This window comes from Vicugna pacos, chromosome 20, assembly GCF_048564905.1.
Source record: "Vicugna pacos chromosome 20, VicPac4, whole genome shotgun sequence".
Lineage (NCBI taxonomy): Eukaryota > Metazoa > Chordata > Mammalia > Artiodactyla > Camelidae > Vicugna > Vicugna pacos.
The window spans coordinates 3,836,425-3,863,191 of NC_133006.1; the positions used below are offsets into that span (position 1 = coordinate 3,836,425).

The window sequence follows — 26,767 nt, forward strand, 5'->3', positions numbered from 1 at the left end:
AAATTGTTGAGGTTTCTTTTGTGCCCAAGTACATGATCGATCCTGGAAAATGTTTCATGTGCACTTGAAAAGAATGTATATCCTATTTTTGGGGGGTGTAATGCTCTGAAATTATCCACCAAATCTACTTTTTCTATTGTAGTATTTAATATCTCTGCTGCCTTGTTTATTTTCAGTCTGGAAGATCTGTCTAGTGATGTTAATGCAGTGTTAAAATCTCCAACTATGATTGTATTCCCATCAATATCCCCCTTTATCTCTGTTAGTAATTCTTGTATGTACTTAGGTGCTCCTATATTGGGTGCATATATATTAACGAGTGTAATATCCTCATCTCGTATCACTCCTTTAATCATCATAAAATGTCCTTGTTTATCTTTCTTTTTGGCCTTTGTTTTAAAGTCTATTTTGTCTGAAATCAGTACTGCAACACCTGCTTTTTTGGCTTTTCCATTCGCATGGAATATCCTTTTCCATCCTTTCACTCTCAATCTATATGTGTCCTTCTCCCAAGAGTGGGTCTCTTGTATGCAGCATATTGAAGGTTCTTGCTTTAATATCCAGTCTGCCACTCTATGTCTTTTGACTGGAGCATTTATTCCATTAACATTTACAGTAATTAATGATAGATGTGTGTTTATTGCCATTTTGAACTTACCTTTGCAGTAGAATTGGTATATCCTCTTTGTTCCGTTCTTCTTCCTTTTGTGGTTTAGTAATTTTCCTTTGTATTATCATGGATTTTATTTAATTTTTGTGACTCCCTTGTAAGTTTTTGGCTTGTGGTAACCCTTTTTTGTAAATCTATTAACCCATTACTATAACTGTTTTTATTAAACTGATACTAACATGATCTCAAACCCATCCTACTGTTAAAAAAATTTTAAAAAGAAAGGAAAAAATATTCTATATTTCCCTGCCTCCCTCTCCCACTCTCAGTGATTTGTATGTCTTCTTTTATAATTTCATGTTTATTTTATTTGTAATTCATGAGTTATCACCTTTCTAGTTGTGAGTTTCTCATTTCTGTAGCATCCTGCTGCTTTTCTATTTAGAATAGCCCTTTCAATATTTCTTTTAGTATGGGTTTAGTGATGCTAAATTCCTGCAGCTTTTTTTTTTTTTTGTATGTGAAACACTTTATTTCTCCTTCTATCCTAAAGGATAGCCTTGCTGGATAAAGTATCCTAGGTTGCATCTTTTTTTCATTCAGGGCTTTGAATATACCTTGCCACTCCATTCTGGCCTGCAGTGTTTGTGTAGAGAAATCAGCTGAGAGCCTTATGTGGGTTCCCTTGTAACTTACTCTTTGCTTTTCTCTTGCTGCCCTTAGAATCATTTCTTTATCCTTGACTCTGGCCATCTTGATTATGATATGTCTTGGTGTGGGTCTATTTGGGTTCTTCCTGTTTGGGACCCTCTGAGCTTCCTGTTCTTTGATATCTGATTCCTTCTTTAAGTTTGGGAAGTTTTCAGTCATGATTTCTTCAAAAACCTTTTCAATCCCCTTAGATCCTTCTTCCCCTTCTGGGACCCCTATTATGCAAAGATTGGGATGCTTTATATTATCCCATAGGTCCCTTATACTATTTTCATTATTTTTTATTTGCTTATCTTGTAGTTTTGAATGGGTGCTTTCTATTGCCCTGTCTTCTAGATCACTAATTCGTTCCTCTGCATTATCTAGTCGGCTTTGCACAGCTATTAGATCATTCCTCATCTCTGTCAATGAGTTTACCCATTCTACTTGGCTCTTCTTTATAGCTTCAATTTCATTTTTGTCATATTTTATATCTCTAAACACTATCTCTTTTAATTTCTTCAGCAATTTGATCACTCCTTTTTTGAAATCTTGATCTAGTAGGCTATCAATATCTATTTCATTGATCTTTCTTTCAGGGGATTTCTCTTGTTCTTTTAATTGGGAAAGGTTTCTCTGCTTCTTCATCTTGCTCATACCTCTCTGGCACTGTGGTTTATGGAGTATCAGTTGTCTATTTTGGTCCTTAAGGATTTTACCTGTCTAATGCCTATTTAGGAAGAGAACTTAGGAAAAAAAGAAAAAAAATAAGAGAGAGAGAGAAAGAATTTTAAAAGAAGGGAGAAAGAGGGTTTGAAAACAGTGTATAATGAATAATAGAAGAGCGAATTGAAGCAGAGTATTAATCGGGTTGAGACGTCCTTTTAAAACCCTTAAAAAAAAGGGGGGGGTGAGATGAATAGATGAATTTGAAACCTGTGTCTAATCAATAACAGGACATCAAAACCCAAGAGAAATAGAAATGAATTAAGAAGTAAAAATTAAGGGAGTAATAGAAAATAGAACAGGTAAAAACAGATTTTAAAAAGGGGGGGTTGTCGGTGTTCTCCTGGAGTATGTGCTTTTAATGTGAAGTCTTTCTGTCTTCGTCCGGTTTTGGAAGCACAGCTTGCTGTTTTCAGAGGCCTTCTGTTGGCGCCCTCTTCTGTGCTGCTCCCAGCACCTGTCGGCAAGCAGGTTGTGCCTCCTCCTCCTAACACGGGGTCAGGTGCAGCTCTCCTCTGCTGTGGGCGGGCGGGTCACTGCCCCTCCGGATGCCGCAGTCAGATGTTGCAGACTGGCCAGGCAGGAGGGCGGGTCGTGCCCCCTCCCAGCACCTCGGCCAGGGGCTGTGTTCCTGCCCGACAGGCGGGGGGGCCGCTCTCCCTCTACCTGCGCCGCCGGTAGCTCCGCTGCTCTGTGCGGCTGCGTGCTCCGCCCTGGTCGCGCTCCGCGGGTGGGCTCGGGGAAGACCGAGGGACAGCCTCATCCCTGCTCGGAGCCAAGGCCCAGCTCCTTGTTTGTCTTTGTGGAGCAAGTTCTCTGAGGGACCAGGATGGAAGGATCCTATCTGCCCCGGGCTGTAGGCCAGTCTCAGTCTGGCCTTTGAGGCTGCTTAGCCCTTCGGTGCGGATGCAGGTTTTGCCCCTGCCCTCGCCTGGGTGCTCAGCGCCGGAGAATATGGCGGCTGTGCCTGAGCCCCGCCTCTCTTCCCCTGAAAAATTTCCGCGGGTTTTCAGAGATGGGGGTATGCACCCTTCCCCCAAGAGCACATCAACCTTGCTATTTTATGCAGGGCCCCGGTTGTTCTGCCCTGTGCACCCACAGCCACGGCGCGCAGCCCCTTGCAGTCCCCCGGGGCTGCCTCTGTGCAGCCGCCCCCGTCCTCCGCCTGGCTTGTGCAGCCTGGCCCTGCCCGCTGCTGCTGGCCCGCGTCTCAGGCTGGGTGTTGGGGGAACACTCTGTGCCCGTTTAACTTAGTTCTGTCAGACAAGGGCTGCTCTGTACAGATCTGAGCCTCGGAGGCTCCCCCTCCGTCCCGCTGGCCTCTCAGTTGGAGAGGGGAGACCCAGCGAGCGAGCGCCAGTCCTCCTTTGCCGCTCCCTCCACGCGGGACCCGTCCTGCACTGCTTTTGCCTTTTGTTCTTTCTTTTTTCCTTTTCTCCTACCAGATTTTTGGCGTCTTTATCTTTTGAAGAGGGCGATGTTCTGTCAGAGTTTGGCAGGTGCTCTGGTTGGCTGAGTGGGTCTGTAGATGTGGATCTTGGTGTATTTGTGGGAGAGGGTGAGCTACGAGCGTCCTTCTACTCCGCCATCTTCTCCGTCGGGAGCATCTTTTCATGTGCAGTTTAAAAAATAGTGACAATAACAAATACTGGTTATGTAATAGAACAAATCTGACTCCACATTAGATCTGTTCTTTTCCTTTAATCCTGTGCCCTGTTCTCTAGGCTTAGTCTTGCTGGCTCTGCACCTTTTGGGAAACAATGTTGCCTGTAGCCTTAAATAGACAGGAGAGCCTGTTCTTGGGGCTCTGACCTTTGAGGCTGTCAGTACTAATGCACTCCTATAACAACAAGTTGTAGAATAGAAAGTAACATTTGTTTTGTTGGAGGTTTTGGAGGAGAACCATGACCTGGCGCACGTGGACAGCTGCTGGAACAAAGAATTCCTACAGCAAGAAGTTTACAACAACTAACACGCACCCCATCCTTTTTTGTTGTTGTTATAAAATGGGCCTGTATTCTGACTGGGGGAGGATGGTTCTCCAATGCATTAGTCTGCCATCCTCTCAGTCGGCTGGCTTTCTAAATAAAGTTGCCATTCTTTGCCCCAACACCTCATCTTTTGATTTATTGGCCTGTCCTGCAGTGAGCAGAGTTTGGACTCGGTAACAGTTTCACACACACAGCAAAGCGATTCAGTTATACATATAAATATGTATATATTTCTTCTCTTCAGGTTTTTCTCCATTATATGTCATTATAAGAAACTGAATATCATTCTTTGTGCTCTACAGTAGGACCTTATTGTTTATATATTTTATATAGAGTCATGTGTGTCTGTTAATCCCAAACTCCTAATTTACCCCTCCCCCACCCTGTGCCCTTTGTTAACCATGTTTTGTTTTCTGCGTGCAGGAAGCATTTTTAGAAGCAGATTTCAGTGAGTTATAGGTGATGTACATTTAAGATTCTGGTAGATATTGCCAAGTGGCTCTTCAGAAAAGACCATACAACTTTATACACCCACTAACAGCATTTGGTGAGAGTGCCTTGCCAACACTGTACATTATCAACCATTTTTCATTTTTGACAATCTGAGAGGTCTGATTCTCACTGTTGCTTTAATTTGCCTTCCTTTTCTTAGGATAGAGGCTAGGTATCTCTCTGCCTCCTCCTCCCAGAACGCATAAACATCCTTGTTCACTGGAAAATACACATACAGAAAAAACAAATTTCTACTGTAGAGCACAGAGAACTATATTCAATATCTGGTAGTAACTTATAATGAAAAAATATGAAAAGGAATATATGTATGTACATGTATGAATGAAACATTAGGCTGTGCACCAGAAATTCACACATTATAACTGACTATACTTCAATTAAAATTTTTTTAATTAAAAAAAGAAAATACACAGAGAAATGTGCACAAAGCTTTATTTTACATGTGTGTATGTGCGTGCATACACACACATTAATGAATAGATACCAAGAAAACACTTGTACAACCATCACTCAGGTCAAGAAACAGAACACGGAATGTGACCAGCTCCCCAAAGCATACCCTGTCACCAAGCTCCTCTCTGATCATAAGCCCCTCCCTCTCGCAGAGGTAACCACTATCCTGTGGTCTCACCCAAATAATACAGTCTATTTTGGCCTATATTTGAATTCTCTATGGATGGAATCATATTACACACGTCCTTTTGCCCCATGTTGTGTTTGTGAGATTCATGCCCTGTTGCATGGTGATAGGGTGTCATTTCACACGATTAAAAATCATTTCAAATTCTCTGTACTGGGGGCTGGGGGTCTTCTCTCTCCCTTCAGTGTCTCATTGGTGTTGTAAAATCTCCCCACATTTCTAGGGAGAAAGATTAGAAGGTGGGAAGGGGGCTGGGAATTGGGAAGAAGGTGAGGCTCAGAAGCCACACAGCCAGCAGGTGCCAGCCCAGATTCACATCCACGACTGTCTGACAACAGAGTCCAGGCTCACTGCCCCATCCCAAGGAGATGAAGCAGCTTCACACAGACCAAGGGCGTCCAGGGTGACCCGGGCTCCATACAGGGCACATCCCATACAGTGAGGACTGTAGGGATGCAGATGAGAGTGAGTTCAGGGAAGGCTTCCTGGAGGGGGCAGCAGTTGACCTTTTCTCTGACCCTTCTTCCCCCCCAAGGCCCCTGCGCCCTTAGCCCAGTATGGGGGGCTCCAGATGCTCTCACCTCTGGGCAGTGTCTTCTTGGAAATGACTTGTCTGTCTGGCCCCAGATGGGTCCTGAGACAGGTTAGAAGATGGAGTCCATGGGCCTGTGCTAGGCTCCTGGGAACACTGTGGTGACTTATCCTCTGCCCTCCCCTTGCAGACACAGCCCTGGACTGCGACCTGAGCTGTGAAGTCAGGCAGGATAGGGGCTTTGTGGACAAAGTAGGGGATTTTCTGGCTGGGCCCAGAATGGGGGATGGAGTTTGGAGCTGCTCGAGGCTGGGCTAAGAGGGATGAGGCCCCTGAGGTGTCCCCCTACCTCCCGGCTGATGCCGAGGTCGGGGAGGCCAAAGAGGAACCAGGCATGGCTGGGGGCCTTTCACTGGGAGAAAAATCATCACCAAGAATTTTCAAGCACACAGGTGCCCAAACCTTCCTTTGAAGGGAAAACTCCTGGATTTTCAGTCTAGACTGGGGGTCAGCAAACATTTTCTGCAAGAACAAGCTAGTAAATATTTGAGGCTTTGAGAGCCATGGCGACTCTGCTGAATTACTTGGTTCTGCCACTGTGGGATGAGAGAGCTGCAGGCAACACGGAAACAAAGGAATGTGACAGTGTTCCAATAAAACTCCACTTAGAAAAACAGGCAGTGGCTGAGCCAAATGTGGCCCTTGGGCAGTAGTATGTCAAGACCCTGATGTAGGTGAAAAGGGAAACCTACCAAGGACGAAACTAAGAGCTTTGGGCTGGACTGTGGTGGCACTTAATGCACTGGGAGCTCAGAGAAGAAAGGTCAGGATGGGTTTTGTGAGCAAGGACTCAATTGAAGTCCACTTGAGCTGGGCTCCAGAGCGATGCCAGAAGGACGACATTCCACGTGCGGGGACAGCAAGGAACAAGGCCTGGACGGAGAAATGGATCTTACAATCAGGAAGTTGCCTAGGGAAAGAGGATGTTGGCTGGAGACATAACACGGACATCCATGAAAGACAGCTGTGTAGACTTGACGGCGTGGGCACTAGGGAGCCATTTCCATTTCTTGAGCAGGAGTGGACCTATCCTCAGAGGGTGGGGTGAAGATGAACAGATAGGGTTCAGAGGCTGGCCAGGGGGACACTGAGGAGGGGTGCTGGTTGGTCTGGGACCTCACCACCAGCTCTGCTCTGCCGTTGGCAGAAGTGGGTCTGGAGCCATCCTGCTGATGATCTGTGACAGGGACAATCTGAACTGTGATGACCAGGATAACTGAGCAGCACGTGCACTGTCTGCAAGGTGAAGGGGGCGATGGGGCAACTTGTGGTCCTGGACTTTCAGCATCACTACTCAGCTACCCTGCAGGGATTCTGACCCACAAGAGTGGCTCTGAAGGCAGAGCTCAGGGCCAGAGTTTCAGCTCCTGATACACCGTGATGTTCCTTCAAATCTACCTCAGACTGGCAGCTGGCCCTCCCCAACATCCACAGTGCCACCGGGCACACACCAGGGCAGAGCTCTGGACATGAGCTGACTCCCCTTTCTCCCCATCTAGGGGAGTGGAGAATGCTGACATGATTTAAGCGCCTACTGTGCGCCGGGCCCTTTCCCAGAACTCCCTGGCCATTCAAGCCAGAGGGCAGCATCTCCTCACTTCAGAGGTGAGGCTGCTGAGGCCCCTGAAGGCACTCCGCCAGTCTGCAGCAGAGCCAAGCTTTCCTATTCCAGCACCAAATTCGGCCTCCTCCCTGAGTGCTCTGCGTTCCTTGGCCCTAAGGATCACAGGGACAGAGGAGGGTGGCCAGAGGGGTCCTCAGTTCCTCTCCCCCACTTTTGGCCAAGATCCAAGCAATTGCCTGCGGCAAACATCATTGCTGGGGCTTGGCACATGGGGTCTAATAACCACAGGGTTTAGGGGCTCCCAGGACTGAGGGGCGTGTGGCCCCTACAAGATCCTGAACCTTCTGGCTGAGATGAGCACATCAGAACCAGAGAGCTGAAGGACCCACAGCAGGAGGGAATGTCCGTGTGGAGAGACGGGGGACAAAGGGACTTTGCTGCATCTGCCTGGAATTGCTTTCTCATCACCCGCATCTTCAGCCTCACCTCTGGCAGGTACTGGGTGCCTGCTGTGGGCATGTCACATGGTTCTTTCATCCTCAAAGCCTGAAATTAACCCTTTGGAAACGTTATCATCCCCACTCTATAGCTAAGGAAACTGAGGCCCAGTGAGAACAGCAACTGAATTCCAGGGATGTCCTCACCGGGTGGGTTCTGAATCCCAGCGCAGGCTGACTCCTGAGCTCTGCACTTACTCCCTCTACTAACAGGAACTGGGAGTCCTTGGGCAGTTTCTGTGGGATCAGTCTTCTATGTGGATTGTTTCATAGCTGCAGGCCCATCCTCTGAGGTAAGGACCTGTGTGATCCCCATTTTGCAGGTGAGGAAACTGAGGCAGCTCAGAAAGGTGAAGGGCCTTGGCCAAGGTCACAGAATCCACATTTCCTGGGCTCAAGTTGAGGTTTATCTGAATCCCAGCTTGAAGAGAGAATCCCTCAAGCCTGCCCCATCCAAACCCCTCATCTTATGGCTGGTGAAATGGAGACCCAAAGGGGAGTGGAGGCTCGCCCAGACCCCACAGTGGTCATCGGCAGCAACGGGACACAGGTCTCCATGGAGTCCCTCACATATAGTTTCCATTTTACAGATGGGGCAATTGAGGCGTGGAAAAATAAATGTCACAGAGAAGGCTAAAGGAAGAGTCAGGGTGGCAAACCCAACTTTAGCGCACAGAGATTCCTGAGGTCTCCTCCCCTCCCTGCCAGATCCCCCAAGACCTGTTTGGAGGCAGGGCTCTTGGCTTCATCCAGCTTGACCCTGGGCCCGTCTCTCTACAAGTTCAGATTTTCTGCCATTCCCGCCCTGAGCCTCTGCCCCTGGCCTGTGCGGTGCTCTGCCTCACCTGTGTTGATAAGCTGGGGGGGGGGGGGTCTCGGCCAAGGGCAGCGTGAAATTGCTGCTGTATGCCTTAAACTTATAATACAGTGCTGCATGTCAATTAACTCTCAATAAAACTGGAAGAAATAAATTGCAACTTGGGAGACACAGATTTGGGTAAAACTGAGTGTTTCAAGGACGGGAGTCAGGCGCTTATAAAGACAAAAAGCGAAGAGGCTGTCAAAAGTCTCCTGATGAGGATTGTGACTGACATTGACGTGAGCCAGTCATGAGACACGTGTCCTTAAGGAATCACAGGTTATTTTAGGGTAGGGGCTCAGTAAGTAGCTGAAGTTTCTGGCAGATGTTCAGGATGACTTCATTAGGGCAATAAATGCTCACAGGGCCGGATTCTCTGTGGGCTGAGATGTGCATAAGTCACACCTCCTTAGTGAGCCCTCTCGAGCAATGCAGACTCCATTTTTATTTTTCTTTCACAAAGGCAGTCTTCTGCTGCCAGCAGTGACCCCAGCTCAGCCTGGAGGACATTCAGGCGAGCTTCAGCTCACTGGCTAGTGCTGTAGGAATAGCAGAGTTTGCATCAATCTCTTCCCTGTAGGCGAGGCAGCGCCCACACCAGCTGTGAATGAGCACAGCTACCTTCACTACCTGTTAGGCAGACAGCCCAGCAGGTAAATGTTTACTGTTTATCTTGTAGATCGGATACTTTTCTTCAAAATCTCCACATATTCTTCACATGCTTCCAAAACCAGATCTGGACTTAAGACTTGACTCGTCCATCGAGCCTACGAGAGAGTCTGTAGGACTTAGATTCAAGTTCAATAGTAGCTGGAAAGAAAATGAAAGAATAAGATTCTTTACTTAAAATACTTCATACGTAACTAAATGTCAGCTTATTTTTTAAGAAAAGCTGAGACTCTTCTAAATTTTAACAAGAATGAAAAATACCTACATACGATTACAACACAAAACACAAGAGTACTACTCTACACTTTGCCCAGGGCTGCACGTTGAATTAACTGCTTTTGTGGCTAAGGATCAGAGCGCCTGGTTTTCTCATTCTTCATTCATTTACTCAGCAACCATGTGCTAAAGCACTGTGACAAGCACTGGAACCACAAGATGAAGATGACAGAGTCCACCCTGAAAGATCTTGTACCGTAAACTGGAGAAACAGATGAACAGGCAGTTTCGGTACAGAGACATAAATGCCATGACAGGTATAAAAGAGGGCAGAGTTGGAACACTCAGAAGGGACGTCCAGCTTTCTGTCAATATTGTCCCCTCTTTGGTGGCCGTGATGTGTAAGCAGATACCTGAAGGAGGAGGAGAAAGTGTGGGAGGGAGAGGCAAGAAGCAAACACAAAGAGCAGAGGCAGGAAGGGCGCCCGCGGAGCTGGACGCAGTCTGACCAGTCGCTGGAGCCAAGGGGCAGAGCAGGGGAGTAAAGAGATACGGCTGAAGACTCTGGCAAGAGCCAAATCGATGTGGGTACTTTTCTTCCAAGCTAAGGAATTTGGAATTTTTCCTGAGGGCACAATGTTATTAACCAGTGACAAAGTGAATGAAAGGAAATTAATTGTCATCCACCAGGGGACAGCTACATGAACTGTGATTGCTTGAGTCTGGGTTTTTGGCCTCAGTCACTACCAAACTCGAGAAGCTGATGACCTCCATGCTTTCTGAGAACAGGTCCGTGTGCAGGTGACAGGCCCACGGGGACAGCAGGAGAAGGGCACAGCCAGAAATAGAGAGAGAACACAGACTTCTTGATATTTTTTTAAAGCTATGGATCATGATGAATAAATGAGGAGTAAGTACATTTATCATTATGAATCAAATTACGCTTTCACATTTTTCATTACCTATGTGTAAGAAAAAACCTAACATAGTATCTCTTATTCAAACAATAGAAAGAGGTGCCATTTACTGTTTACAGTGTATTTCGGAAATCAATGTCTAAATTTAATTCAGAAATGTTGGCAACATACCTTCTTTTAATTCTCTATCTATATTATTCTCCAACTTCTTCCGCATCTGAAATAAGTCAAACATTATTTTTAATGTTTAATTTAAACAAGAAACACTATCATAGGAATGACAGCTAGCTTATCAAATGTGGCCTTTAAATAATACTTTTAGAGACTTGACCTAACTTGGGGATTGCTTAAATAGAAAAAATAATCACAGGAATAAGTAAAATAAATTCCTACTTTCTTTGATCTTAGATAATAGACAACATATGTACGTAAGGCTATTTAGATTCCCCTGATGTAAATAAAGCACAGTGAGCCCTGCCCTGTCGGATGCACATAATCTCAGAGAGCGATGCCCGATCTTATCAGCACAAAGAGTTTAAACAATTCAAGTCACGTTCTACACTGAATGCATTACTTTGCATTTCTCAGGAAAACTGCCCTTTATAAAAGTTTAGTTTTCTTAACGTTAATGGGTTTTTCCTTAAAATGAGCTTTCCATTCCTGCACTTTTAGAAAACTAAAATTTTAAGGTCTGTTCTCGCTAATGGTTTTAGCACAGAATTGTAGATGCATAAAATGAAAAAAAAAAGGGCTCTGTTATGATGTCAAGTGAAAGTTCTACTGGCAAACAAGTTAAGCAAATGTATTTTGCTCTCTGTATATGACTAAGATATTTCTATCAGAAAATCTGCTTGAAGAAAAGGAGAGGCTAGCGCCAGTTTTCAAAGTTGGTTCCTGATTCACAACTACCTAGAGTTAGAAACAAGGAAAACAATATGTAATTCTTTAACTGTAACTTTGTTTCTGTTCTAGAAATTAGGGCCAACTTTTTGAAACTTGACTTAATTAGTTACGTACTTGATTATGAAATGTGTGGGGACATTTCAAACTACGTGTCCCCATCTAGAGTGTTCTTTTAAAAATCTTTCTTATAAAAGTCACCTGCTCACTGAACAGGGTCTAAATTAGTACACCAGACATAATAAACACTGTGGTGATAACAGTGACAAAAGAGCTGAGGTCTTTGTAAATGTTAGATGCAAAGATAAAATTTGGGGATACCATTTGCCAGTATTTTCAGAGAATGTTTTCCGTAACACTGTCTGACAAGAGCATTCTAGAGAGGCCTTCTGCCATCAACAATGTGACAACAGTGCCAGGAGGGTCCTGTGAAGTGAAAAATGCCCAACAGATGAAGGCAGAAGCCTTTACTTAAATAACTTCATGTAACTGTTAATAAACTCTTTGCAAAATGTAGATCACATTTTTACATGAGTTGAATGTAAGATTACTATCTTTTCCTCTGCAAAGCTATTTTCCTAAATAGGTACTTCTGGGACTTTTATGTTTATTTCTAGGTGAGGACCCCCATGTCCTGATGGTGGAAGTGGTCTGAAGTCCAACATTAATAAGGAGAAGGCACCTGCAGTTTTAAACTTTTCCATTTAACAAAAACACAGAAAGATGAGAAAATTATACACAGGAAGACAATGTACCAGCAAGTTCTAATTCTAATGATTTTTAATTAGGAGGACTGTCTCATAACTGGCAGTTTGCATACCATGTCCCATAGAAATGGAAGGTCCCACTGGGGACACTGCAGGATTGAGGTCAAAACTCAGGTCACAGGCTGGAAGATAATGCTGCCCTCTCTTTCCGAGATCAACTTGATAAAAACACACTTGCCTCACACATATACACACACGTTCATTTCCGAAGTGAATATATTTTCCGATTATTGATACTTTTGAGTTAAAACTTGCTGTCATTCTTATTTTAAATGTTATAAAAAGTAGTACAATTCCAGAAATGTAATAGAATCAACTCATTTAACCACTTTGATTCATCATCCTGTTGTAAATAGGTTAATATATGAAGGAAATGACATTTGTCAGTTTGTAACTATTAAATACATGTATTTTGCTGCAGAGAAAAGAAATGAGAATTTGTTGATCTAGGAGCTGAAAAATTAAGTACAGAGAAAAAAGTGAATGAAAGAAAAAGAACTGGAAGAAGTTGAGTGATTGTCTTTCAAAAGATAACACGCTTCCTCATTTGTCCATTCAGACAAAATGAAATGAGGGCAGGAGGGAGTCCACAGGGCAGAGAGCTGATACCAGAAACAAGGTTACTGAACTCTGCCTCTGCCTCGAGAAATGAGCTTAACTACTGTGATAGTTTGATTAGAATTAAAATTCAGAGTGGATGCGCCCTGCCTCGGAAGCCTACTTTTAAAAGAAACGTGACCAGATTCTGCTGAGACACAGTGCTGTGTCGTGTAAAAAGTTACAGGCTTAGGAATGTTAATCGTTTTAGCTCTGGTGCACTGCTATAATCCCATTTAGAAAAAGAGCTGCTAAACTGAATGGACATTTGAGAAATTTAAAAATTACTTAAATAAATCATTAGAAAATGTTTGAAAGTATCAGTAATACACCAGAAGTCCAAAATCAATGAGTGTAAAATTTAGTCTTCCTATTTAAAATACACTTGAAGGACACTTATTAACTATTGGGGCCATGCTTCATGTTAGGCACACCAATACTTAAAAACTCTTGAACATAAAAAAATCTCTAAAACAGAGAAATTCTGTCTGTTATAAGATTGTCTGGAATCCACTTTTAAGTTTTCAGTTCTCAGAAAAAAATTCTATGCGCAAGAAAATCTAACAGTGATGTATCTGCTCAGGCTAATTTTAACTTTTTGTATTTTACAGTAATATAATTAAATAACACAACTGAGTAAAACTGTAAAACTGCTTCTGACATGTAGGACAAAACATCCCAGAAATAAACTAGAATGTGAAATCTGAGGGTACAAACTAGCAAAACAGATACGGGGTTCATCTGTTACCGCTACAACGATGTCACGTGACAAGGCTATACTTCATGCAGCAGTTGAGGCAATAAACCCAAGTTTTACGAACTGGAAAAAACTTTCTTCCACAACTAGCACAACTGAAATCACAGATTTAGAGCAACACTTCTGTCAAGTTAGAAGAAAATGCTGAGTAAGCTGGAACTTCACAGTAGGAACAGTCCAAAATGTTAAAACCTTGCACATAAAGGAGAATGTTAAAGTCAATCCCAATGCCATTTTTAACATTTTGCTTTCTAGAGCCATAGCTGAAAAGCTGTACAAGTCTGTTGTTTTGTTAAGCCCCATGCAAAAACTTCCTGTCATTTTAAACAGTATGTTCACACCTCTCATGGCATTTATGTTTTCCCAGCAGAAATAATTACATCCCTAGCAATTCCACAACGCACTTTCTTTCTCTAAGTCTGACTAAAAAATCTGTAAACAGTAACTGTACAGTAACTCCTGTGAGGTGCCCGGCAGCACTGAGGGAGCCGTGTCTCTGCACCAGGACAAAGCTGGGCTTGCTAACCTCCCTGCTAAACCCAGCATGATTCGGCCCCACAGAAGAACTACGTATACCTCGGAACTACAACACTGGGTTTAAAATAAATCACTTTCCAGTGTATCTAGAAGTACTGAAAAATAGACACCTCTTTCCTCCAAAAACATCAAAGGAAACAACTGTCCTCAGGAGTCTTCTCCTGTACTGCTTTTGCACTCACACTCTTCCACCGTCATCCTGTCAAGTGACCCACTGTCGATTTTTTGGTGACAACTAATGAAAACATTTCGAGTTTGCATCATGCTTAGCCACTGACAGAAGTGTTAGCCATGCATTTTTTTTTTTAACACCATGCAGTCTGGTTTCATGACTCTGAAGCACTTAGACTCAATTTACCCACAAAACTATGAAACCTGAGCTTTTTCCTTCTTCGATTTATTATGAGATGAAGCCAAGTGAGAAAAAACAGGTTGAGACCTCACTCAACAAGGGCCCGTGCTACCGTTTTCTGCATCAAGAAGATCATGAAAACACTATCAAACCATAAACCAACGCGCACCGATTTAAATGGCTATTTTAACAACAATGATACACAATGAAAACTGGTTGTAATTTAAAGACTCCCTATCATTGCCACCTCAGTATTCCTAGTGAGGGCAAGACAGAGATATAAGTGAACTTCATTTTAAAAACTTAAGTATTTGCTTTACTTCACTACATACTTAGAAATGTTCTACAATTGCTCAGTAAGACATTTTATAACAATTAAAATAACAATTCTGTAAGTAAAATAGCAATTAAGGATGTACTCTTACAGAAGAAAATGATAAAAATTTTAAACTTAAGAACAGAATGTAATGTTTTTAGTGTTACAATTTTACTGAATTCATAAAAAGAATATATCTTGGATTCTTTTAAATAAAAAACATCTGCATGTGGTTAAGTAGCTCAATGCCAATCATTTACTTATGCTTAGGGGTAGAAAAACTGGGGTGCAGCAAAACTTGAAAATGACTATGAACCAATGCCAAACCGAAATCAATCAGAAGCTAAGCCAAACATTGGAAAGTGGATCTCTAGTTATTTGGCAATAATACTTAATTTCTAAACTAGAATTTAAAATGGAGCTTTTTAAGAAATTAAGAATTTGTCAGTTGCATTTATTGAATAAAGTTAATGACAGGTATCTCTTGAAAATTACAAGTCCAGGGACTTTAAAGAATTATACAATTTCTGTCTCCTTTATTAGCACAATTAATTATGGCTTTTACTTAGTGTGCAGAAGTCAAATAAACAACTCAGAATTTCATCACATTAAAAACAAGAATTGTATCAGAAATCTGAAACCCAAGGAAAAAAAAGATAACATAACTAACCCTGAACAGATCGCTTATGCTAGTTGAAGGATCTGAAAAATTCCTGAAGTTCCTTCTTCGAGTAAGACTCCTTTCGGTCTCTACGCTACTACTAGAACTTTCATCAGAAGGCGGTCCGTCAACAGGCCTTGTGGGAACAGAGCCGAGGAGAGAACTCTTGTGCTGCTTCTCCAGCTGAAGCTCAGTGCTCACTGCTGCCAGCCTCTCATTAGCCCTGCGAGGATCGCAAAGCACAGATTTCATTCATTTCATTTTCTTTCTAAGTGATGTGTACTTTTAATGTGTATTTTTCAAGTTGCTATAATAGTAAACAGATTGTCCCATTAAACTGTGTTTTGACACCAAAACATACATCAGCGCAGACCTACTGTAAACAATTACAGTTTAAAACTGTCCTAAAGAAGGACGTATATGCCTGGGGGGCCCTTAACTAACAAGTACTTCAAAGTGGGGAGAGTCAGCGATGGAGACGCCCCCAAAGAGGATCCCTGCTGCCTTCTGCACTGGCTGCATCTAGACATACTCACCCTAAGGAAACCAGTTTAGAAATAAAAAATAAACCATCCCTCATAGCCATTTTCAAGCATTTGCTTTCACCCCCCTTATATACCTGGGAGAAATTCAGCACATGGCACTGAGGAACAGTTTAGAGCCACCACTTCTGGGGGGCACCAGGCGGCAGAGTCGATGGTGGGAAAGAACTATGACAGCGCCATGGGCAATTTCAAGTGTCCCCCAATTTCCCAAAGCTCACTTTGTTACTTCGCTTTTACGAGAGGCCTACATCAGCACCTGTTTTCCATAACCAAAAAAAAATCTCAAGCGGATTTTCACTTTTATGAAAAGAAAGCAAAAAGCCAGAATAGCGCTGGGTGTTTGTTTTAGCCCGAGCCATCAGAGGGGCAACTAGCACCCCGAGCAGCGAGAGGGGCCCCACCGAGCTCCTTCCGCAGAGCCACACTCAGTGTCCCAGCATCACGCCACCACGGCTTTGGACTGTGTCTGTGAGTGCCTGTGCCTTATGCATATTTATTTCATGCATCCACCAGCAAGATGTGTCCTAACTGCCTCTTTGCTTTACACCAACAACTTTCATGAAAACACTCTACTTTTGGATAGCGGGGAGACCTGTAGCTTATAACACTGCTACTCAGGCACCGGAGGTGGGACCTACCCTTTCTGTCTTCCACACACCCCCTCGGGCAGGCCACCATATCCTTTTTAGCCACTTTGTGAACCACTATACTGCCTGTCACCCCTAAGTGAATTTCCCTCTATTCCCCAAGCATGCCTTTACGTAGCGGAGACAAACTTAGAAGGATACAGCACTTCATATCAGTGCCCATGAGCGGTGACACCAAATATCACAATCAAGAAAGTAAATTCACCAAACACCAGAATGGGGCCCCTTGGGTTTAAGATGTACTCTTCCAAAACACAGTTTAAAATTAACTCATTAACATTTCTATTTATGGGAATTTCAGCTACAAATTTTGTGATAATATGGCTGTCTAAGTTACAAAGTTTGCAAAACCCCTAGCTTAAAGACTAGATCAGGTTAAATATATGCAAATATAAAAAAAAAAGTCATGTAAAAGCAACAAAAGGCAGCGAGATGCAAACTGCCCTGGACTGACATTTTAAAGGAGAGTTCATTTACTAACACCACTTCCCAAGATTACACTATCTAGTCAGCTTTCACTTGCTACCCACCTCATGAAACTGGCTCAATAAAAATTATGCCTTAGAGGCAAATTAACAACCTAAATTACTTTCTATAATTCTACATTTTGACTTACGTGTTTAGTTGACTTGCCAATGACACACTATTTTCTAGCTCTTCCAGGTACAGCTGCCTGTATTTTTCCAGTTCTTTTTCATTACAATCAAACTGAGAAGTTTTCCTTCTCAGTTCCGTTTCCAGATCTTTAACTCTGTGTTCCATCTGACTTACTGAAGCACGTTTATACTCTCTTAGCAAGTCTTCTTGGGATGCTGCTTGGGCCTACAGCAAATTAAAAGGACATAATTTTAAAAATACTTATAACCTGAGTAGTTACATTTGTTCCCTTTAGTTTTGAGTCAGTGATTCAGAGAGCAATTTTAAGTGTGAAAAAAAAGCTGAACTTTAAACTACTTATCATCAATGTCAAGTGAATTAAATCTGAATTACGAAATTAAAGTTGAATCACTCTTATATTAGTACTCATGTAATGTGACAGTTCAAAGAATAATAGGATCAATCTAAACCTTTAAAAATTGAACAATACAACCTAGGAGTAATCCAAGAATGTGGCACAGTATTTACATCACAACATATGCTTTTCCTCCTAGTGGTCTTGATTTACACCAATTGGTCTTAAAAACGATTGTCTAGTGAGAGTTGTTCTGAAACATCAATTTAGTGATAGTAATGATGGAAACTGAATTATTTAAAGGGAGTAACAAATGTGGCCTGCCTTCCAGAAATCTACAAAACAAACTGCTATATGGGAAGTAGTGGAAACACATAAAATGTACACATCCGAACTGTAATTCTCAGCGAAGTGAGTTAGAGCACGTTACAGATCAATGCTTCACCTGTAAAAACTGGCTGAGTTCTTCCAATTTTTCTGCAATATCCCGTCTTGCTTGCTCTTCAGTCTCCTGTTTGTACCGCATGACTTGACTGAGTTTTTTCAGTTTTTCCACTACATCCCGTCTTTCTTGCTCCTCAGTCTCCCATTTGTACAGCTCCACTGGACTGTGTTCCACTGCGTTCATTTCTAGGTGACGCCTGAGATGCACTACTTCTTCTTCCAACTGCTTTTTCTCTTCCTCCAGTGTGTCAGATTTCTTTTGCAATTCTTTCATAAATAACTCCTTTAGAAAAAGTTGAGTTTCTGCACTAAAATGGAGAAGTACTGAAGACATAGATTCCACTTTTGCTGGAAGATCACCATTCTGCATGAAGATGATAAAATTGGCAATGAGGTTAGCAGACTGAGAACAGCCTAACTCTAACCCAGCATCAAAGGTTGAAATAAATTCAGTTACAATAAAATGGTATCTGCCTTGTGGAATGGAGAAACTCAAATTACTCAGAAAATCAAGAAAAAAGCTCAAACCACCAAGAGTCACAAAACAATACTGTTTACTGTCATCATCCTTGTTATTCATTTGTACTTGATTTTACACTATTTTTCTGTAATTGGTTCATGTCTTTCCTACATAAAATGACTACAAGGCACCTCTTAGTAGAAAGTCTCTTACCCCTTCTTCCCCCAAGTCTTAACTCTCCACGATTTTTAAAGTTTTAGGGAGATCATATTGAGTTACTTAGGGCTGAATTAATAAATGCCTCCCAAAACAAGATTTTGAAAAAAAGACTGCAATTTATACGTCTTACAAATATGGGTTCTAATGCCATAAGCCTTTTCTCTGAACCACAAATATTTTATGCTTGTTTGAATTGCATTCCAAGGAGCAATGAGTGATTCACAGAGTTAAGGAGAAATCCACCTCCTAGTGTAGTGGTTTAGTAAGGTGATCTATACATTTTTCTAAACAAACAAAATAGCCTTCATTCTTGTAATCCTTTGTGGCTCTCCACAAAACAAGAGAACATACTCAACAAAAACAAATACTTGCTGGAATTTCAGTGACACTGACTTGGAAAGAACTACTTTCCTTCAGATAGAAGAATTATTTGGTAAGACAAGGCAAGCGGAGGTGGTGGTTGTAAAACAACTCTACAAATTCCTTGACACTTCTCCTGTGAAATTCCCTCCCCTGAAGTATGTACTGGCCTCAGTCAACTGGTTTCTAGAGGACAGAATGTGGGGACACTGCTGTGTGATTTCTAAGGCTAAATGGCTTCTGACTTTCACTCCGTAGGGATGCTCACCCTTAGAACCCAGCCACCATGTTGTGAAGCCCAGGCCACTTACTGAGTCCTTGTACATGCAGCTATCCCAGCTGATGACCCCAGGGAATGTCCTTAACCAAAGCCAGCTCCAACTTCCAGATATGAGCATGAAGAAGCCTTTAGATTATTCTAGTGCCCACTTGATGCCAAGTGGAGAAGAAATGAGCTGGTTCCTCTGAGCCTTATCTAAATACAGATTTGTGAACCAAGCAGATGTGGTTTTGAGTCACCAGGTTTTGAGGCAGTTTATTATACAAATTATTAGCAATAAATAACTGGCACAGATATTAAAAATGGGGCACAGCCATTAAAAAAGAACCCAAAATGTGGGGATGCCTTTGAACCTGGAGGCAGGTGAAACCTGAACAGATGTAGAGAAGATTAAGAGTGAAAATCCAAAGTGTCCCCGAGACTGTGAGTGGAAGCCTGAGGGCCCTTGAAGGGCTGAGAGTGACGGCTTCTAGGCCAGGGAAGAAAATGACACCGAAACCGGAGGAAACGGGACTCTTGCTACCAAACAGCTGAAAGTAAACTTGATGAGAGAGATAAGCTAAAACAAACAAACAAATGCCCAATTGTCACATAACGGGTAAGCAGAGAAATGGCTTCTGGGCTAAGATCAAATCTAGGGTGCTGCCAGGAAAACAGTGTGAAGATGAAGCCAACATTCTGTTAAGACCTTGGAAAGATTTAAGGTGCCGCCTCAAATTCCTTTAAAGATCTTAAAAGCATAAGAGTTTTACAGGCATGGTCCCACAACAGCTTCACAGGAAGCCCAAGGTGAAGAGTTTATCTCAAAAAGACGTGAGAGTAGCTTTTCCAATGGCAGGAACCCCAATAAAATTCACAGGAAACTCAAAGTTTTAAAGAGAACTGTGGTAGCAAAAACACTGCTTGCTAGCTTGGACTGAAAGAGACAAAGATAGTGCAAAACGGGAAGAGGCCTTTGGGATTTTCTTAGAAGGTCTACAAGGAGGAAGCTGGCTTGAGAGAACTACTCAGCGGCAAACACAGGTCACTGCTCATGAAAGGGACAGAACAAAGAGCTCAGAGAGGGCAGCGAAGGAGAACCCCTCCCAGGGTTAGGACTAAGTCCTAATCAAACAGCCAGCAGCATCAGGCTGCATTTCAGAACTGTTATGGACCAGTGTGCCTCCTAGCTTCCATCTGTGAGTGAGGGAGTCCTTAGCAGTTAAGCAGAATGTTGGATGTGTGGCGGCGAATAACCCGTGTCTCCTTATCCTCAAGCCTCAGCACTGAGAGGAGTGTACCCAAGGGGCTGTACTCCAGAAAACATGCCCAGGAGCCTCAGCCCCACCTGGACCTAATGAAGATGGGAAAGTAAGACCCTGGACTGGAGCCTGAGCCTAACACCACAGCGACCGAGACCTGCTCAGGGACTGAGTGGGGATAAGTGGATTTCTTGTATGGAAGCAGTAAGAAAACATTGTGGCTAATGAGTAGATTATGCTGGTTTTTAAATGTCTCCATAAACTTTCAAAATTAATTCCATAAAAAAGTAGAATATGGGCCAACCTTAAGTGACCTGCTCCTAAAGAACAGAAAACAGTGAAAGTGGCACCGAGTGAACTGCATGGCTAGGTTTGAAAAGGCAGTTCAGCTTCTGCCTCGCTCTTAACCCTGGAACCCAGTCTCATGTGGGCAAGCTCAGGCCACAAAGACAGCTTAGGTGTTCCAGGGGAGGTAGTCCACCTGCCCGCCCCACCAAAGCCACAGCCCACTGCCAACACCAACCATCAGACATCAACGGATGAATCTTCAAGTGATTCCAGGCCCCCCCGCCTTCGAGCTGCCCCACCTGAAGCTGAGAGGAATAGAGGCCAGCTGTCTTGGCCACACTTTTCCTAACTGTCGGTTGTGAACAAAATAAATGCTTATTTAAGCCACTGAACTTTGGGCAGTTTGTTAGGCAAAAACATATAAACAGGAAAGTGGATGAATGGAGACAGTAAGAAATGTAACTTGAATAGAGTAGGAATTGGTCTCCTATAAAGTGGAAAGTAACAAACGTTGAGATTCACTTATTAATGACAAAATGCTGATGAGAAGCAGCAGATAAAGACCTAAGAACTAGTGAGAAGGAAGGTACTTCAGAGTTCCCTCCAAGTACAGTTTCTTACAAATTGGCATGTATTTCACAATTTCCCCTCAAATTTGAGGATAAGGAAGACTGGTAAGTGAGGAGACATAGGATTTGAAGTCTAATAACTGAAAAACAACTAGAAATACTCAGTTTACCAAAATCAGCCTTTTTACCTCATTTCAGTTAACTGAACTTCTAAGAGTCAGGCAGCTTTGAGAACTTATTAATCTAGCACTCACTCTTCATTTTCCTTTCCTCAGAGAGAAAATAAAATATTATGGAACCATAAATGTAGTGTCCTTTGGCAGTACTTAAATACAATTTTTCCTTTGCCTTACTTCAAAGCTTGTTGGTTAACGGAAGGTTAAGACTGTCTCAGCTTTATGTTGTAGCACAATGCTTCTCCATATCACACAGATTGGCATTGAACTTTTGAAATTCAAATTACTAATCTGTTATCTGTTTCTGATAAACTGAACATTATCTAATTTTTAACAGCTGTACTCTTGAAAAATTTTCCTTGGATGGGATGAAATATTTATTTCATTCATTATGTATTCAGCTATAGAATGCAGCTAGGCATCTCTCTTTTTAAGTAAAAGGAGGTAGACACAGGGAGCTTTAAGTAAAAGGAGGTAGACACAGGGAACTGAGAGTGCAGGACCTACACCAAGAACAAGATCAGCACCAGTGTTACACACAAGAACCAAGCCAAGAGAGGACTTCATCGTGAACCGCAAGATGGATTAGAGAGGCTTCCAAAGAGGAAGGTTGAATTAATCTTTTCCAGGCTTAATCTTTTGCCTCTAGATAGTGAAATCTATGGATGACTCTATGAATTATAATAAGTGCAACATAATGAAGTATATTGCAGACTGAGTCAGCAGATCCTGTGACCATGATTTAATGGAAACTGGAGTGAAATGGGAGGCACTGGGTGAGAAACTGAAGGTCTGAATGGGGGGAAGGAATGGACTTTACCTTTGGAAGCCTACTTTCTGTCCTGTCACAGAGTCAGCAAGGTATAAGCTGGCCACAGACCCCTTTAGGAAGCAGCAGATCTCCACAGAAGTGGAATTACAGACATTCCACGACACTGACTTTTTATTACTATGTAAAACAACTGGTAATATGCAAGGTGACTCGGAAAGAGTTCTCATAACATCTGACTTGGAACTGGCATAGGACATAGATCAATGCATCACCACTGAGAATCTAAAAGAAACCCTCACATTTACAGTCAACTGATTTTCAATATGAGTGTCAAAATAACTGAATGAGACAATAACAGTCTTTTTAACAAATGGTACTGGGACAACTGGATATCCACATGCAAAAGATCAAAATTCGACCTCTACCTCATACAGTACATATAAAATTAACTCAAAATTAAAGAGCTAAAACTACAAAATTCTTAGAAGAAAACACAGGTGTGTGTCTTCATGACTGGATCTGGCACTTGTTTCTTAGGTAGGACAGTAAAAGACAGAAATAGATTAACTGAACTTCATCAATATTAAAAACTAGTCTTCAAAAGACACCATCAAGGAGGTAAGAAGGCAATCTCCTGAACAGGAGGAAATACTCGAAAATCCTACATCTGATCAAAGATTTGAACCCAGGATACAAAAAGAACTCTGACAATTCAATCATAAAAAGATAATCCAATTTTAAAATGGGCAAAAGCCAGAACAGACACGTCTTCAAAGAAGATACACAAATGGATAAGCACATGAAAAGATCCCCAACATTCTCAGTCATCAGAAAAATGCAAATCAAAACCACAATGATGCCAGTTCACACCTACCAGGAGAGCTAATGACCAGTGTTGACAGGGATGCATAGAAATTGGGAGAATTACACACTTTGGATAAAAATGTTAAACGGTGCAGCCACTCTGGAAAACACTATGGCAGGTCCTCAAAAGGTTAAACAGAGTTACCATATGACCCACATCACAGCATTTCCATTCTTAAGTATATTCCCCAAAGAAATGAAAACATGTTTACACCAAAACTTGGACAGAATGTTCACAGCAGCATTATTAACAATAGGCAAAATCAGAGGCAACCCAAAGGTCCATCAACTGACGGATGGATAAACAGTTTAGCCCCACAACCGAGTAATGTTTGACAATAAACAGAAATGGAAATACTGACGAGCGCTGTAACATGGAGCAACCTTGAAGACGTTTTGTCAAATGAAAAAAGCTCATCATGAAGGACCACACAGCATGTGATTCCATCCATTGGAAACACCCAGAACAGGCACATCTATAGAGACAGAAGTCAGACTGGTGGTTGCCGGGGGCTGAGGGGGATGGGGGCTAGGGGTGATGGCCAAGGGGTGCAGGCTTTCTTTTTGGGGTGATGGGAATGTTCTAAAATTGACTGTGATGACAGCTGCACATGTCTGGATATACTAGGAGATACTAACTATACATCCTAAATGGGTGACTTATATGATACGTGATTTTTTTTTTTTTTGGTGGCGGGAAGTAATTAGGTTTTACTTATTTATTTTTAGAGGAGGTACAGGGGATCAAACCCAGGACCTTGTGTACGCTAAGCATGCACTCTACCACTTGAGTTATGCAATCCCCCCTGTAATATGTGAATTATATCTCCATAAAGTTAAGAAAAAAATCCAAAGGCAGGATCTAGACAATTTTCCTAATTCTCTATTTTGGGTGTACAGGCGTGATCTGAACTTCTCCATGCTTTGACAACATACATAAAATGAAGAGAAAATGAAGGCAATGCCTAACTTCAACTGGTTTGTATAATGACCTTTCTGCACAAGTTACCCTGAAATCCATGAAATCAATACACACACATTCTACATCCATTCACAAAAGTAAAGAGACATGACAATTTTCTGGACCATGCCATAAAACATTATCCTCTGATTTTATCTAGCTTGCCTCATTGTGGTGAGAGATCACTAAAAAATATTGTTTAATAGGAAAAAAAAGCTAACTTCTGTGAGGAAAGATGTGTAATTCTCAACTTATCTAAGGGTAAATATTATAAGAGAAAAATAAATAAATGGCAGAATGAAAGTCAAAGTTTAAGAAACAAGTACATCATAAAGATAATAAAAGTGTAATTATAATGAAGATACAAAAGAAAGCTGTCCCTGAAAAGCTAGTGTCCTGCAACACTCTGCGCTGCACATTCACGGCTGACGTGCTAGATTTCACACGTACTGGGTTCGCAGTTTGATGTGATTTCCTCTCTGAATCCTGTTTCTCATTTTCTGAATTAGTCTGATGATGTGCTGTCACCTCCAGGGAAGCTTCCAACATGGACACTTTCTTTCGGGTGTCAGTCAGCTCTTGCTGAAGCTGTCTCATACAGGCCTAAAAAGATAACTCTGTTACTGATTTTTAAGTCACCTTATCATTAAGTCACATTAATAACATATAACTCCAACACATGGACTTTGAGAACTATCCCCACAGACATCAGTTCACCTTCTTTTCCTCATAGGTACACATTCCTGTTTACTGAATTTCGTTAAAGACACAGAAGGCGTGACCCTCCTGCCTTACTGAGAGTAAGTTAACTAAGACAATGGATGCTGCTCCACCAGCCATACCCTGCCCCTCCCAGGAAATGGCCAAGCTTTACCCCCACTGAAGTCTCAAAACAGAAATGGGTGTGTAGGTGGGATGGGTGGCGGTAAGTTCCACACTGTGGAACATTCTCCCTCTTTCTCCTTAGAGGCTTAAGTTCAGAGTTCTTCACATATTCAATCTGGTGTTTAAATCCTTCCAATAGACTCCCATCTCACAGTAGAAACGAGATTATTCCAATAGCCTTTGGGGACCCGAGACAACCTGGCCTCCCCTGCCCCCTGGACTGCAGCTCCTACAGCTCCCCCCACCCCCCCACTCACTCCCTTCCTGCCACTCAGGACTCTGCCTGCTCCTCCTCAGTCTGAAAATGGGACCCCAGTGCCAAACTCGTACATCACAGAGCGCTCCAGTTCCTCTGTACTGGACAAACTTAGATCCAAGTGACAGTAACTGAGCCTTGAAGTGAGAATTGTGAGCACATTATTTGAAAAAATATTCAAAGTAAATTATAAATAGAACAGGGGAGACTAAGTCAAACACAGTTTTGCTAAAATTTATGAATTGTCCCAAATTATGACTGAATGAAAAGTAGATGCCTTTAAGGAGTGGAGAGGTCATAACAATACATGATTTGAGATGGAAATATTTCTAAATTTAATTCCAATTGACATGAATAAAAACAGAATTACATCAACTAAAAATATATGAAAAGCTACTAACGAAAAGTACAAGATACAGCATTTACACATCAGTTCATCGGGGAAATCTGGATTGGACTGTCAAGGTAATCCACACAATTGAATCTTTTTTTTCTTCTTTTACTTTTTTTGTTCACACAACTGAATCTTAATTTCAAAACACTCATTTTAGGTCTGAGCATTTCATTTATCTGCTTCGTCACGATACTAAAATGTGGTGACAGAAAGATTAAAATGATTTGGGCACTATAAGACCTGCCTGTATCTGTCAACAACTTATAGCTTAATCTCTTAAAATTGCAGGTGACACGGCATCTTTACTCAAAGTGAAGCACCTCTCAGGTCCAACTTTTGTTTGCTGGAAACAAGATATGCTTTTAGGCTGCTTTACAGTGTATATATTTACAGCCCACACATTTTTCATGTTCCACTAGTTTCAACCTTTAGCTTTCATCAGATACTACTTTGAACTTTCTTTGAGGAAGTCTGAAAGTTAGTTCCCTTTCTGGGTACTTACTTCCATTTCTGCTCTGTCAGTTTCATACTGATACAGTCTGTCTTTTACATGTAGGCATTCATCGATTAACTCCTTGTTTCCTTCCTCCAGCATCAGAACTCGTCTGCTCATGGCCTCAAGTTTTCCCACGTGATCCTGAAACGGCTCTGGGATATTAAGTATTGTCTCTTTACTTTTGGCCTCATTTTGAGCAACATCCAGTTGCTGTAGGAGCAACATGTTTTCAGTTTGTAGTTCGAATACTCTCTCCTCCAAGAATGCCTGGTTTCCAATGTATTTGTTGACTTCCTCTTGTTTGCTCTGAGACAAGGGTTCAGTTTCCTTGTTTGAACGCTGGGCTTGGCCTCGGTCTCTACGCACACATTCTACTACCAATGTCGTTGGTCTAAGAGCATCTCTCCTGGGATGGAGCTCAATTTCTTGGCCACGGAATTGACTTTCAGCTTCAAGAAGTTGCTGAGGAAGCACCTCGCTGTTATTTTTTGGGTCAGACAGCTCAAAATCCATTGTGTCCTGTAAGTGAAACCCCTCATCTCTTACTCTTTGAACTGTACACAATAAACTGACATATCATAATTTCC

At 42.2% G+C, this 26,767-nt stretch overlaps 1 protein-coding gene across 6 annotated transcripts in view; it reads right to left on the reverse strand.

Annotated features, from left to right (window-relative positions):
• Positions 1–4,948: 4,948 nt before the first annotated feature.
• The window catches only part of LOC102532259 (ankyrin repeat domain-containing protein 26-like), an 89,073-nt gene continuing 67,254 nt past the window's right edge, over positions 4,949–26,767 (reverse strand). For all 6 annotated transcript variants that reach the window (XM_072944741.1, XM_072944739.1, XM_072944736.1 and 3 more), the window contains 7 exons: positions 26,187–26,699; positions 24,600–24,752; positions 17,961–18,323; positions 17,180–17,385; positions 15,381–15,594; positions 10,656–10,701; positions 4,949–9,492 (listed from right to left, as the gene is read on the reverse strand). In XM_072944741.1, coding sequence (XP_072800842.1) covers positions 9,425–9,492; positions 10,656–10,701; positions 15,381–15,594; positions 17,180–17,385; positions 17,961–18,323; positions 24,600–24,752; positions 26,187–26,699 — 1,563 coding nt within the window. In that variant the 3' untranslated portion in view covers positions 4,949–9,424. The remainder of the gene's footprint in view (positions 9,493–10,655; positions 10,702–15,380; positions 15,595–17,179; positions 17,386–17,960; positions 18,324–24,599; positions 24,753–26,186; positions 26,700–26,767) is intronic.